The sequence below is a fragment of the Calliphora vicina genome, chromosome 1 (genome assembly GCF_958450345.1).
Source record: "Calliphora vicina chromosome 1, idCalVici1.1, whole genome shotgun sequence".
Lineage (NCBI taxonomy): Eukaryota > Metazoa > Arthropoda > Insecta > Diptera > Calliphoridae > Calliphora > Calliphora vicina.
Genome location: NC_088780.1, coordinates 84459035 through 84476064, shown reverse-complemented (window position 1 = coordinate 84476064; position 17030 = coordinate 84459035). Strand labels below are relative to the sequence as shown.

General features: G+C 29.9%; 1 protein-coding gene across 2 annotated transcripts in view; it reads right to left on the bottom strand.

Moving 5' to 3' along the window:
• Nucleotides 1-1224, bottom strand: part of Ubx (Ultrabithorax) — a 134924-nt gene extending 133700 nt beyond the window's left edge. Inside the window, exon 1 of one of the 2 annotated variants that reach the window (XM_065515052.1) lies at nt 369-1224. In XM_065515052.1, the coding sequence (XP_065371124.1) occupies nt 369-1119 (751 nt within the window). In that variant the 5' untranslated portion in view covers nt 1120-1224. The remainder of the gene's footprint in view (nt 1-368) is intronic. The other variant, XM_065515051.1, reaches the window with a different exon arrangement.
• Between the last annotated feature and the right edge of the window lie 15806 nt (nt 1225-17030).

Here is a 17030-nt window from a genome sequence, read left to right as displayed (position 1 = left end):
TTGTTGTTAAATTAAATCACAAATATTAATTTACATAAAGTTTTAGATGAGCATTTTTAATAATAAATAAGGTTTTGTTGAATTTGTTGCAAATTAAAAACATCATCAAATATATGGATTTGCCATTCATACCATTTATATATAAAATTGTTTCTGTGTATATTAGAATTTGGAAATTTCTAATAATCGCAACTTAAATCTTTAATGTGCTCCTAAAATATAGTTTCAGACCGTTTTTATTTACAAAAAATTATATTTTTCTACAACCTCATAATTCTTGAGAAATCACTCACTAAAACCTCACAATTTCGAAAATCTTGAAAATTTACACTTTACACAATATATATAATTTTAGAACTAAGACTCACCTGCGATAGCCATCCAGGGATAAAATGTGTGATTGCTGGCCTGGTGTAAACTACTTGCTGTTTGAGCGGCTGCAGCTCCGGAAATTGTACAATTTGCATTCCAGGCTGTAGCAGCACCACCGCCAGCTGTACCCACACCGCCAACATTACCACTCTGACTGACACTACCGCCGCCGCCGCCACCACCGCCTACACCACCCGATCCGGCACCGCCAGCACTGCCGCCACGATGACTAACCGGACTGCCGCCCGATGTATCCAAATAGCCGCCGACCCGGGAATCGGGTGTGCAAGCGGACGGTCTCACCGGCATACCACCGGCTGCCGAATTTTGTCCTCCGTTGGCGGTGTTGTTTGAAGCATTTGTGGAGCCCGCTGAACCGCCGCCGCCACCACCAGTACCGCCGCCACCGCCAGCCCCACCATTCGAACTTGTATTCCAGATATCTTTGTAGCCGTTCACGGAGTCGGCTTTGATATTGAGACAGTCCTGTTTGTAGGCTTGGCTGCCATCGCCATAGATTTTATTGCAGGCCGCTGTAATGCTGGCATCGTAGGGTGAATCCTGGGTGGAGCGCTGTAGATGGTGGTTGGTGTAGGGCGTCATGCCGAGCGATAGAGGGAAACCTCTGTAGGCGGCTGCTGCGGCGGTGGCTGACTGATCGTGATGGGCACTGGAGCCCATGGACATGCCGGTGGCTTGATGCGGATGGCCATAAAAGCCAGAAGCTTGTTCGAAATAGGAATTCATGCTGCTTGTGGTAAGAATTTTGGCGGTTTTTAGTTGTCGTTAGTTACAACGAGATTTATATTTAATTTTTTTTATTATTAATTTAGTTTTGTTGGTTTTTAGAGAAAACCAAACAGGTTTGATTTATTGTTTCTTTTTTTAAGATTTATTTTAACACTGTTTATTTGTTAATTTAAAAATTTTTAATTTTTGTTTATTTAGGAAATATTTTTTATAAGTTGGTTTTATATTTAAGGTCACAATTTGTTTATGTTAGTTTTATATATTCTTATTGCACTTGTTTTAAAATAATCAAATTATTTTTATTATTTTTTTTAATAAATATATTTATGTATTTAATTATTTTTTTTATAAAAATCGTATACTTGTTTTCAGTTAAATATGCACATTTTATGTTTAAAAAATATTTTTTTTTAAAAATTTATTAAAAGAAGTTGTCACTGGTTTTGGTTTTACTAAAACACTTTCATTTAAAATGTAATAATAATTATAATAAAAGTAGTTGAATAAATTTTGTTGTTGTTGCTGCCAATGATGATTTTATTGTTGTTGTTGTTGCTGCTGTTGTTATTGCAATAAAATTAATAATATGTAATAATAATTATTTTAATGATTATTATTTGTTTTTTTATTATTGTTGTTTCTCTTTTTTATATCTTTACGTTCTATTTTAAAACATTCAAGTATCTTGTTAGTTAGTGTTATTGGTAGTAGTAGTTGTTGGTAGTTTGTTTGGTTGGTATTTTCATTACGACCGTTGTAGACAAACTGACTAAACCATCGAAATAATCATAAAGATATTGAAGTGCAGCAGCATGTTATCAAGAGTTGAAAGACAGTGAAACGAAACACAACAATACACAGAACAGAACGTCCAAATGAATGAATGAGCCACTAGTTGTTGGCTGTTTTTTTTTTGTTATTTTTTTGATTCAAGTCAAGTTGGATTGTTGGTTAAATCGGAAAAAGGGGGTTAAATACGAGTGAGATACATTTACGAGATTTTTAATGTTCTTTATGGTAGTTTATTCAAAGACATACACACTCAACACTTTTACTGTTTGTTTTCAAATTGTAAATTGTTCAAATAACAATAATAATTGGCGATAAAATTTTGTAATAAAAGAAAGCGCGCGCCTGTTAACCAAACCGTTGCCATCGAACGAATAATCCACCGTTTTGCTGTTGGTTGTGTTATGACTGAAGAATGTTGGATGGATGAATGTGTCTGTTGTTCTACACACACGTAACTGTGAGTGCATGTGTGTGTGTATCTATGTGAGTGATGATGATGATGACGACGATGATTGTGATAGCGCACAGTTAAAAAAGCACACAGCACACAGTAGTCCGCAAAAGAGTATCAGCAGCAGAAGCAGCATAACCACCAGCAGTAGTCGTAGTCAATTTTTGGGTCTACGCGTATCAAACTTCTGAACAGAGAGGAGGTTTAGCTCCCCCAAAATATCCAAGAAACAAAAAACTATGTATCGGCAAACTGTGTACGTCCCAAAAGAAACACGTTACTGAATAAGAGAACGTTTTAATGGAAACGCACAGAACCCGTAAAGAAATAAAGAGCACACTTAGCAGACAATCTACCAAATTCAACGATAAACAATCCAACATCAACGAAAACTGGCTTAAAAATACTATAAACTTCAAACTGAGTCAACTTCAAATCATACCTCCACCACCACCACTACTACCTACCATTCGCACACTCTTACAACTCTTGCTCTTCTTACTCCAACGTTTCAAAACAGAAGAGTAAATTGTGTTTTATGTACTCACACAAACAAGCCCACACTCCCTCCCGAATTGGAGTCAATTTATTCACTTTGAATTAGATAATAACTCAAAAAACAACAAAAAGAAATAAATAAATTTAAGGTTTTTTTTTTTAAATTTTTCACAAATAAACACCAAATCAAATAATTTTCTAAAAACAATTCTTAATTAAACACAAAATTTCTATAGAAATCTTAAGAAATCGTAAGAATTTAACACACAAAATGATTAATTAACTTTAGCGACGGTATTTGAATTTATTTATATTTCATTTCATTTTATTTGTTTGGAATCGCTCGCTACACGGGACGGAGATTTATTTTGTTTAGTATACGAGAGTGTTTAAAAACAAAAAAATGATTTAAAACTGGCACGTTATAGTTGAACACTAAACTAAAACACAATAAAAGTCATACAATAGAGCAGAAGGCCCAAAAACACACTGTAGAAATGAGCAAAATTCATACAAACTCACCCATACAATCGCAAAAGAGTGCATTTCAAACCTACACGAACATTCATCAACAGAATTGCATTCGAACCTACTGAAGCAAAACAAAAACAAACTCAATTTTAACTTCAACAACGAGAAATGAACACAAAAGTTCATTTTCTACAGCAAGAACACTCAAAATACAAGACCTCCAACATGTTGCAACCTCCAGCGAACTCACTCAAGAGACACACTCGCCTCGAATCACTCATTTTAAGTTCGTAATCATTCATTTTTACTTTGCGGGTGAAATATTTTCATTTTGAGTCGGTTTGAAAGGAAAATTCATCATGGAGGGAGGGCGAAATTTTCTTATAGGCCAAATTATGTGTATGATTGCTTTTTTGTTGTAGTTGTGTTTGTTGTTGTTCCTTTTCAAAACCCATGTGAACGAAAAGCAAAGCAAAAAAAAAAAGAAAACAGAAACAGAAACATTCATCTCTCTTACTTTTGTTGGTTGTATAAAAGTGAGCAAAATACTGCTCATATTTTGTTAGTTTGTTTTATGTGTTGTTGTTGTTGCTGCTTCAATTTTCTCTGTTTATTGTACGTACTAGTAGATACATTTAAAGGAAAATTTGCCCATAAATACAATTTCAGTTTCAATTTTTATTCTTTTTTTTGTTCGTTTTATTTTCGTTGTTGCTGGATTTTATTTGCAACTTTTCGTATCTTGTTGTTGGATTCTCTACTCTATTGTTGTTGGATTTTTCTTTCGTCCAATACAAAACAAATTTTACGCTGGTTGTGCACTGAATTTTATTACTTTTTTTACGGAATATAGATTTTTCCGTCAATCATTCCATATATTTTTTTTATAATTCCAACAATTTAATGTAGTCTTGCGGATTTTGTGTTTTTTTTTTATTTCTATCAACTTTGGATTTAATTGAGATTTTAATGTGTTGTTATTGTGTTTAAATTGGCAATAATTTTATAAATTTAATTGTTAATGTTTCGGTTTTGCTTAAAAAATAAAAAAAAAACATAAGAAAAAATTCTTAAGGAATTAAAATAAATTATTAGTGGTTATAATAATAACTACGTACAACTTAAAATTGTTAAATTTTTTGAAAAATATTATACCTTGCGAAGTTTTTCTTTTGTGCTTCGATATTAGTTGTGTATTACTAAATGTTTTGTGTGTAAATTATAAAAAGGAAAATATGTTCACTGGTTATTTAGATAGATATCAATCAAATTCAGTTTTAATTAATTTAAATGAAGAATCATCACCCGAATCTGTTATACGGTACAATATTTGAGCAATATTCGCAAATCGTCTACTTTTCTTCTGAGACGAAATGGAAAAGAATTGTTCTGAATTTGATAATATTTGGTATATGTATACATTTTTCATGGCTATATAAAATTTAAGGTTCTTCAGAATTTCGAAATTCGACTTACTTTGGTTTTTATATAGATTCAAAGTTTCTATTGTTTAATTGATGTCTCCAAAATACCTAAAGTAAATCTGTTAATAACATTAGAACTGTTTGTCAGATTCTATAATTTTTTGATTTAATTTTTAATGTTTTTTAAATCAAATCAAAACATGTATAGCATTGAAAATCGTTCCTGAACTAAGGATATCTCAAAAATGATATTTTCCATTTTCCAAAGATTTTCATTAAATATAAACTAATGTAAGATTAAAAACATATATAACATACATATATTTTCTGAAATTTAGGGATCTCTTTGAGCAAATTTATGTACATATTTACGTTTTTGTTTATATTTTTATAACGAAGTGTCCAATATTTATAAAGTTAGTCTTTTATTAATTCTTTTTTAAGGTTTTATATTCTAATATGTTACTCAAAAAATTATTTTTATCAAAAATTTGTAATTAGTATGATTAGAGTTCTTTGAAAAATGATATCTCGAAATACATGTCCTTAATTTTGTTTTTATAAAATATATTTTATACTGTTGGAAAAAACATGCAAAATATTTGAAATAGGATTATTAATGATGTCATAAGATAAAGATTAGATTTGAAAACTATATAGCATATTTTCGAATATATTTTAACTTCAATATACTTTTTACAATCGTTTAATTTAGTACAATAAAATACAGATACGTTCATTTTATTATATTTTAATATTAGTTGTATTATTCTTTAAGAGTTTATATAATTTTTTCTAAAGAATATCTATAATATCACCCAATAAGAATAACCAAGCTTAACAATAAAATAATGTATTCAAAATTATTTAAATTTTCGGATGTATGTATTAGAGTTCGTTTGGTTACTTCATTTGTTCTTCGGGTATCAAAATTTTTGAAGGTTTTTGAGTAGAGCAAAAATGAATATATTGCAAATCTGATTTTACCAGTCGATCTGCAAAAAGGTTGCAAAAACCCACAACATTGGACGCAAGTTATTATTTTGCCTTAACAATAAATGTTTAAATCCATATAACTTTTTAACGGGATGTGATTTAAAGGTTTTCTACAACTTTACCAACAATTTTTTTTTAAATAAACATATTTTCTAACTTTTATAAGTATAGTTTTATTATTAGGAAATATTCAGACCAAATTTCGTATTTTTAGTTCCACTTGTTTCGGCCATTTCATGTTATTAACAGCGGATGTTTGCTGAGGCGGGTCAACATATTTCCACATCTCTTTGTCCATATATGTATGTTGTACCGATTTTTCCAAACATTACACAGTATATTTCAATTTGATATAAAATATAGGTAAAAATCTGTAGATCTTGACATTCAAAATAATACGAGAACTAGTTTGAAGTTTTTTAATTACACGGTGCTACTGCGAAAAACCACAACCTATACAAAAAAAATATTTGTAAAATTTTTAATTTACAAGGTAAAATTTTTCGAATTTTTTTCGATTTAAACAAGTAATATCTCATTTTTGTCCATATACAATTGCCTATCCATAATTGTTTGAAATTTTGAAAACATTTTTTTGAAAATAACTCAAAATTTTTAGGGTGTTTTAAAATCTCTGAAAACGGATTTAGTATGTCCTCACCTAGGCCTACAACTAGAGTTATCAATCCGGTTTTCAAATTATTCGAAAAACCGGTTTTTTCCAATTTTCCGGTTTTTTTAAACTGGACAAACCGGTTTTTTTGTCTCGAATTATTCGACAAAATCGAATATTTTTTAAAATTTATTTTAAGATTTTATGCGATTACTTTTAATAATTATCTATTCCCCTTTTTAATGTTAAACAAATTTTAATACAAAAATGTTATATTTAAATTAACAAACCAATGTTAGCAAACTTTAACAGAAAAAATATCGAGCAAAAAATAATCAGATGGCTTTTTAACGCCACCTGTAATAAATTCGACTTGTTGTACCGTATGCAGTAAGTCTTTTAATTGACTTTTTTGTCAGAACTAAATGAAAGTTCATCAAACTCTGATTTAGAATATATTAAAAGTGACTCGCAAAATTTAGAAGCTCAGCTCAGTTTAACATTAATAGAAGTTCAAAATCTATACAAAAGATCTAATATTGCAACAACGAGCGTCTTAAAACCAGATCTTAATTATTTGGACAAATTTTCAAAAATATCGAATTAAATCTTTTATACAATGCAATTTTAACAATTAGTCCATGATTCTTCTTCTATAAAAAATAATTTAAGGAAAAAAATACAATTAACTATTATTATTATAAAAAATATCTTTCAATATTCTATTAATATACATCCCTTCTTTTGACTGTCAGTCAATGACTGAACGATTTTTTAATTTGTTTGAATAAAAAAAATAATTTGCTATACCTCAATTCTTAAATTTACAAAAAAGACTAAGAAAAAACCGAAAATCGGTTTTTAAAAATTAAGCTTTTTCGAATTATTCGAAAACCGGTTTTTAGAATATGTCGAATATTTGACAACTCTACCTACAACTCCCATTAGGTCGCTTTTTAAGTTCTGACAAAAAGTGTTATTTTGTAGCAGTGTGTTATTCTTCGAAATATTAAGAAATTCTCACTAAATATTTATTGTCTCATGGTCGCACTTTGAATTTCGTAAGTGTTGTTAACCATACAATGGCTTTCAAATAAAGATAATATATAGAAATTGGAAGATATATTTTTTTGGGATATCATTTGTTCAAGAACAAATATTTGGTTTGGATTAAAACTAGGATACATAATCATTACTATGATACCAATATTGTAAAAATTCGACAAGAGGTTAAAATGTTATATGATATAATAAAGATTCCGGCATCCAATTATATTTTAAGAGTTTTATTTATAATTAAAAAAATACATTCATTATTTTCATGAATCACTTTCAAATAAATATTATTAAAAAGTTAATGTTGTAGAATTATAAAAAACTACATCCAATTTTTTTTTTAATTATGAATGCATTTTAAATGAAAAATTTATTTGAATTATGAGATTTAAAAATGTTTCGAAAATCAAATAAATTCAATTACAGCCTAAAGAGATAAATACCTGTGGGTTGAAATCATTTTATGACCACAAAATTGTTGCTGCTAACATAATATTGATATTTATATCAAGTATGTCCCTCACTAGGACATACATTTTGATAACGGGAGCTTCCGTGAGCTTCTAATTCTCTAAAATGATGCAAACAATATTGTGTACAACCATATTTATTAAATTAAAGCCAACATTTTTGAAATCTAACGACAATAATCCTACTTTCTTTTCAATATTTTCGGCAGCTGAAACAAACGCAGCAAAATCTTGGTAAGGACTTGCAATTACTGAACAACTTACTTGTCAATGACAACTACGTACCATCTGGAGTACTTACAAGTAGTAGCATATAAATTATTTGATGATTAAAAAATAATTCATAATAAAATTGGTTCAACATTTAAATATTTAATTTTTTGTTAATTCAAATATAATTCAAATTTGCTTATGATTTGTTAAACTCTTGGAAAATAAAAGAAGAATAATTTGTAAAAACAATTTGTAATAGATTTAAATTCGAAAAAAATGTAAATACTTTAATATGTATTTTAAAATTTTACAATACCATCAATGAATTATTATAGCCTTTACATTTAAATATTTATTTAGATGACACCGAAGCAGTGATGTTATACGTAGGGAAAAATACCTATCCGTAGGGATTTTCTGCTAAAAAAATGACCGTAGGAAAAAAAATTACAGATTTGTTGAAAACATTAAAAGGTAGGGACTTTTCAATAATGTGGAAAAAATATATTAATTTGACAACCTTTTTTCTATTTGTGACAACATAATAATAAAATTCTTTGTACGGGAACTTTACAAAATGTCAAATGTCTTTGAATGATCGCTTGCCGCCATTTCAGCACTAAGAAAAGAAATAAGCTAAGTCATAAAATTTTAACTTCAATTTAGATTGTCCGCTCTTTTTTACAAAGTCGAAAGTAAAAATTGATATACCTTCCAGTGACCCGAAATTCATTTAAAAAGAATGGTATCCTAACACCTGTACGATTGCCAGGATATCACAAGCAAAACTAATACGGTCAAACAATTAATTTTTCTAGTATCTAAACAAAATCCAAAAGTACAAATTACATACATATTTTTATACCCTACACCACCATAGTGGGGAGGGTATTATGCGTTTGTGCAGATGTTTTTAATGCCCAAAAATATTAGTCAATGTGCTGTTTTTCTATAGCGAACGAGTGCTTTGAGTGGACGTTTTACATGTATTTTGTTTTTGTTACAATAACAAAACACATGTTAAATTTCCACTCAAAGTAGAAAAATAGCACATAACCTTAGAGTATACCGATCGACTCAGAATCACTTTCTGAGTGGATTAAATGATGTACGCCCGTCTAGCTGGCTGGCCGTCCATGTAAACCTTGTGCGCAGAGTACAGGTCGCAAGTAGGGTTTTTAATTTCCCGACCTTTTTTGATTCCCTGGAATCGGGAAATTTTTTTCTACATTCCCGGGTACCCTGCTATTCCCGAAGTATATATATTATACTGTAAATTAGGAATATTATAGACAAATTTCATATAAAACCTTAGTGTTGTAATTATTACATAATAATATTTGAGCTTCATTCACTAAAATCTTAATCCGTAATTAAAGAATGTCAGCCTTTCATTTCATAAATAAATTCCTAATATTTAATTTTTTAGATTCATTCCAAAGCCTTTGTTTATACTGAATTAATTTTAAAGTTAATTAATAACAGAATTTATTATTTGAATTATTAAATTTTTGTTAAATCAAATAATTTACAAAATTGATTGAAAAAATTGTCTTATGCCTTTTTGTACTAGATTTGAATTGAAGAAAAAATAGCTTCAAAGAAATTTTTGAAGCTATTTTGTTATGGATTTGAAGAAGAAATTTAAAGAAATTAGAATGATTCAATAAGAAATAAATTCTATAAATAATGAATTCACTTTTTAAATTTTCATACGAAAAACCCCAAATAAATAATAATAACAAGCCCCATACAAATGTCATCCCGAAATTGGACTTTATCGGTCATAAATGTTTAATTTATATAGGAAATTTTGATTTATAAACCTTTTATAAAATTTTAAATTTACTATGAATAAGGGGGAAAGGGTTTTATTTGCATTTATATACGAGTATTATCATTTAAAAGTTGTAGGGATTTTTGTAGAGACAATTTTGGGAGCGCGTAGGGAAAAATATGTTTTTTTTCGAGCTGCGTAAAGACTTCTCAAAAAGGAATATAACATCACTGCACCGAAGTAATAACTTATTAGTAAGCGAACCTCATAATGATTTATTTAACTTCCTATATAAAAGTAATGAAGTGTAATTATATTAGCATTTTAACTCATTGCTTTGTAATCCAAGTTTTAGCTAGGAATTTTACGAATTCCTCAGTAACCATTAGAATAAATGGCCACAGTGCTACAAATTCAATTGGTATACCTTCGATTAAATAAAGGTTTAATTTCTCATTAACACATAGATTAATACCGTAAAATTTAAATTGAGAAAATTTATATTATTTTTAAATATGAAATCTTAGTATTATATCTATAAAAATGTTTTATTTATTGCCAAGTTAATAGCTTCATAAATATATTTATGGGGGATTTCATGTCAAGTTACAAAACCTTTATTTTGATAGAAATCCAACTCTCATCACACTAAGCGACAAAATAAATCATTAATGAAAATATCTAATCTTTCTTTTGAGAAAAAGGGCCAATTTTAAAAAAATAAAAAAAAAATTTTGATTTCCGAAAAAAAATGACAAAAAATATTGAAGAAATAGCTATCTAAACTACTTGGGACACATTTTGCTAAGAACAATAGTTAATAAGTTACATGGATGAGAAAAAACACCTGCTTAACCAAAATGTTTAATTTTGTCCCCCTCTAACTCAGAGAGTTCTCGACCGATCTGTGTCTGAATTACTATCAATAGAACTAACCTTTGTGCAAATTTCATTCCTATCAAAAGACATCGATTTCAAAAGTTGGTTCACTTGACATGAAATCCCCCTTATATATAATTTACTATGTTAACAAAGTTTGCCATTTTTTTTTATAAAGTCAATCAAGTGCTTTCTTAATAAAAAAAATACAAATATATTTTATTATTTTAAATAGTTGGTACATAGTCAGTTTACATTTAAATAAAAAAAATATTGGAGTTAATCTATTTAGCATATTTTTAAATAATTAAAATATAAAAAAGTATGTAATTACTTATTCATACATTTATAGATGTGTTCTCATATACATGTTATCAATGTACTTCTATTTGTCAAACTTAGACCATTTTTAATGAAGTCACTTCCGAGTTAAATAACTAATAAATAAGCCAAATAAAACTTTGCTACCACAAGTGTTTGTATTTGCTACACAAGCCAAAAAAAAAAGAAAGAAGTTATTTTAAGAAATTTTGTTTGTATCCCTGCTAAATAAACATCATACAACAATATTTTTGTTTCGGCTACTTCTTATTTTATTTTTGGTAGTTGAAAAGTAAAGGAACTTGCACACTTTCTAAGCTAAATACAAAATAAGAAACCACATATGAAGAATAGAATTCGGGGGAAAAAAATTAAACAAAGCTAAATAAAGACTGCACATCCACATTAAGCAGTGCAAAGTAAATAAAAGGAAAAAAAAAACAGAAATGAGTTGAGTATTTCTACATTCGCACATCCTTAAAGAACATAAACATTGCTGCAACGCATACGAATACAAAAGAAAAACTAACTGGATGCTTAAAATATGGATTTGTAAAGTATTCAGTTGTTTGTTTGTTGGATGGTTGCTTCTTTGGTTGTTTGGCTGGCTGGCTGGATTGTATCCTTGGCGACATTTCCCACAATACAAAAGCTGGAAAAAAATAAACACACTAACAGAAACTATATACAAAACTAACACAAGTTTTGGCAACTAAAGTTTCATTGCCAGCAGCTGAAAGAAGTAGTGGTATCAACAACATCATTTGCCACCGGCCGGCTTCATCATCGGTCTCGTCTTCATCCTCGTACTCATCATCATCACCTTCATACACCAACACTAAGCAGAATGGAAACTATAAAGAACTTAAAATATACACACACATATATGTAAACTCACACAAACTAACTCTCAATACACTTGTACTCATATTCATGCGAAGGCAAACTAAAAAGTTCTTTCAAGAAATTATGAAACGACCAATTTTCGTTTTTCCCTATCTAGTGTAATTAATTGCAATAGGTAGCCCTGGGCGTTTGGCTAAATCTACTGACAAAATGTCTCAGGGGCTATATGTTGCAAATATATCATGTTTCTTAACATTGGGACAGTATTTACATTCTTAAAAATATTGCTCATTTAATCAAGGCATTGATTTAATGTTGGGTTTTATTATTAGGATTCCAAATGGGTGTAGAATTCTTTAGGCTGAAGGCTAACTAGCTAACTGAAAAAAGTATATGGATATCAAAAATGTTGGATGGCAGATGGCTTGTATTTCTTATGGGTTCGAAATGAAAACATCAGTGACACATGAAAATTTAAAAATAAGCTTTGAAACTAACAATTGGGGTATTCACACGGTCTGCTATTAGTCATGTTTTCATAATGTCCTAATATATTATAATAGTTGTTGTTGTGTTTCAAACAAAAAAAAAGTATTATTTTATGACAAAACAATAAATATAGTTCAAATAGTCTTATTAGTTTAAAACTTGTTTGTTTGAAACACAACAAAAATTGGATTAAACTATTATAATATATTAGGACATTATGACAATATGCCCAAATAGTAGACCGTGTGAATACCCCAAATATTTTTTTCATTAACTTGTTAGCTCTACTTACAGATTAAATCCAACGTAAATTAGATTTTGGACAGTTTTATCTATAAACATATATACAAATTAAGGCATGTCTGTTTATTTATTTGTTTGTCTAACGCACTGTACCGATCCTCTTGAAATTTTTACTGTCCACAACTTTTTGTTTTGAAATTTCAAGGGGAGTGTTATTTCACATACAAAGTAAATAGTTATTATGGAATATCTGGTGAAATAAAACTTGAAATCCGCAATTGGCTAAGCATTTTGGCTAAAAATGGGGGAAATTGTATAAATGGGCGTGGCACCACACATACAAAATAAATAGCTATTTTCAAATATCTGGAGAACTATAATTGTGGTTCTTTTTAAATTTTGCCCGAATATCAACCTTATTATTCTACATACTTTGGGTGAAAATGGGCGGTATTGTGGTATTGGGCGTGGGCGTGGTACCTCCGATACAATATAAATTGTTAATTTCGAATATCTAAAGAACTATAATTGCAAAAGTATTTAAACTTTGTATGAATCAATTACTTATCACTTATGGAGTTTGGCTGAAAATGGGAGTGATTGGATTAGTGGGCGTGGCACCTATCATATAAAGTAAATAGTTATTTTAAAATATCTGGAGTGCTATAATTGTTAAACGATGTTTGGTAGAATCGACTTAGTGGTAATGACCCCTCTCTTATAAAGAAGATCTTGAATATCTGGAGAATTATAATAGTTACATAAAAATGAGTTATTTTGTTACCATTGTACATAAAAGATATACAAGATATGTGATCGGAACAGTGGAGTGATATATCCCCTATCAAGTATATAGTTGTTTTCGAGTATCAAGTGAATTGTATACACAGAGAAAACAGATTCGTGATAACAACCGAATTTGTTGCCAATCGAATGATTCGGTTGCACACATAGAATTTTGCGGTTCCATCAACAGAAAGTTAGTTGATAAAGAAGACTTTCGGTTGTTACCGCTTCTAAAATATTGCATCTACAACTGTAAAATTCGGTTACTACGGTAGAATCATTCGATTGGAAACAAATTCGGTTGCTATAATGAATCTGTTTTCTCTGTGTAATTGTAAGAAATTACGTTGATGCCAGTATCCTGGAACGTGCCCTTCCCATAGAAAGTAAATATTTATTATCGAATAGCTGGAGAACTATAATAGTGACATTTAAGACCACTACAGCAGGATTGATCTTCAAATATATTTTGCTTTAAGACAACTGCCGCCATGTTTGATTACCATAGATTTTATCAACCAAAATATGAATTTATATCCTCAAAATATATTCTTAAATATTTCACATTAGTAAATTAACCCAAACACAAATTTTATAATAAGAGAAATATTTGCATTTGAAAAACTTAAATTGCGCGTTGTGTGTGTAACATGAAAGAACATTATCGTGAATAGTAAGTCTTGTAAGATTGTTACTTTTTATGCAAACATTTTTTTTATCTTTTTTTATTGACTATTAGCAGATACCCGGATAATACGCTAAAAATTCTTTATTAATAGGTGGGATTTATAAGAAACATTTTGTTACCATATTAATGTACCAAAATCCATTTGAATTTTTTTTTACGAGCATTGCAATTCCATTTAAATTTAATTTCTGGGAAATAGAATACAAAAAGTACTAAAACTCGGGTTACGCACGTTTTATACCCTTACAATTACAAAAAGTACCACACACCTGTCTACTTATTTTTTGCATAAATTTAGATTAAGATAGATTTTTGGTGCTAGGCGTATTAGTTCTGGAGATATAGAGATATCGATTTTACCCATTTTTACTCCCTTAAAATTCCAATTTCCAAAAATCACTTCTTAGTGGATCTACACATCGGGAGAGGTGCTTACACACAAAATTTAAAGATACACAAATTTTAAAAAGTTTTTAATTGGGAAACACTTTTGTATTGTAAAATTCTAAAATCGGGTTCACGAACTTCTTCACAAAATTGTCTTTTTAATGAAACCAGGTTGGAGCTTATCGGTTGGAGGGTTTTAGAGTCTATTACGGACATAGGTAGAAGTATTGTTTGTGTTTTATATATATAGATTGTCGAATTCTTGCAAGAAACTTAATTAAAAATATTTATTTTCAGTGTAGAAATTATTTAAGATGTAATAAATAGTTTAACATACGCTGATATTTCCAAGATATTTCACTTAAGCAAAAGCTTTATTTTTAAGATTTTTTTTGGATTTTCAACTTTAAATCCACACGAATTTCGCGCTCAATGAAAAAAATGATAAACGCGAATAGGTTTAGCATGCCAAGTGTCGGCGAATACAAGCACAAAATGGCGCTCGTGTCATAAGAAAAATACATATATTTAGTTGTCTACATATGGTGACATTAAATACGAGCTCGCTCTGTTAGGATGGGGAGTGAGCACGGTCACAGTAAGGATAGGTCGAACTGGGTGTACAACATATCTGCTTGCATTACAAATCATACAATTGAGCAACATGATTGCAGTTATTACCGGATGCTATAAATTTGGAGAATTTTATTGCTCTTCAATGACTTCTGCAGGAGTTGTCATAACGAGAAAGAGGATGAAACTATTGTTAACTTTATTTGTCATTACCCGGCACTATTAGATCTGCGTATTAGCTTTCTAGGACACCATTTCTTCGACGGGCTATTTGAACTATCTATCGGACATGAAATTAGAGTGTATTCATACATCAAATAATTTGGAACTCAAAATGTTCACCTTCTTCTAAAACTTTCAATTAAACTTCCCTATTCAGATCCACCTGTCTCTTTACTTCTTCTCTTTTCAGATAACACAAAGGAACCAATTGAATGGAACAAGTGAGCTGTACGAATAGATGGCCGCATTTTAAACTAAACTTTATTATTAACAAGTTTATAATAAATTTGACAGCAGGACTTTAACTAATGGTACTTTTCTGAAGCAGACATGTTTAATAGTTACAAAAACACTTTCTCTTTAACATTAAACTTACTTTTCGACTTGCCACTCTAAATATTCCACTACAAAGAATAAAGACGAAATCAGCAACAACCATTCAGTTTGTCAGTCAGTCAGTCATTCATACACTCTCTACAACTATATGTAGCAACAACCACTAACGTGCATCGGGGCGTTTCAGTGGCGACAGACAAAATAGCATCATAATCATTTAAAGTCATTCGAAAGCGCATAAAAGGATCACAACAATCGCCGAAATGGCCCATAATGAGCTCGTAAAAATATTTGCTACCTAAATAAACTTTGCAATCTTACGTTTGTTTGTTTGTGCGAGTATTTGTATTTGTATCTGTATCTTTGCTGTTGTTGTTGCTTTTTTTATTTTAATGAAAAAACTTTTGATTTCAACATTGTGTAGATGTAGTAGGGATGTTTGTGTGTGAATCTACTAAGCGAAGGATGTGTATACTTTTGTAGAAGAATACGAACGAATACTATGAATGTATGTATGCGAGTGAGTGTTCTTGCCAGTATGGTGGTCTTTTGTGAAGGTGATGTTGCAGGTTTGTTTTTCGTTTTATTTGCTGTTTTTTTGTCAGTGATTCAATAATAAGTTTATGGAAAAGTATCATGGCAAGTGTGTTTCTTTGCAATTCCACTCTCTGCTTGATGGTTGAATCAAGTGCTGTTTGGGGGGGGGGGGAAGATGAAAAATAGTTGCCAACTTAGTTGGTGTGTTTGTGTGCTGTGGTGATGTTGAACATTGTCTAGTGCATAAAAAATATCTTAATGAAAATTGTTGTGTTTATTAAATAGTCAATGTAATTTGGAACATGATTTTTAGTAAAGTGGAATCGTAAATTTCATCATAAAAGCTTACAAATATTGAACACTAAAAACACTTAAATGTTGGAGTTGATTTGGTGTGTGCAGAACTGTATAAAGATTAAAGTATCTTAACGATATGATTTTTGTTCGCAAAGAAAAACACTTGTTGATATTTTGCATAGAGAAATATGTTGGTGTAAAGGTGATTTGAATTTAAACATACATTTTAAAATTTGTTGGGAAATATGTATATCAACTCTGAACTTCTTTCAAAGGGGTTATCGAAGCTTCTCTTTGATAATATTCCCAAATATTTCTACTGATTCTGATATTTCTACCGAGTCTCAAAAGATTTTCTTTGGCTTTCATATAACAAATAAGATGGTTTTGGGATCCCTATAAATTTTTTAACTCTAGAAATGTATGTTTTGAGTTAGAAAACATTTATTTTGATATATATCCAACTCTCATCCCACTGCGATACCAAAAGGCTCTTATAGAAAAGACATAAGCTTTCTTTTGGAAAAAAAGATTTTGCAAAAA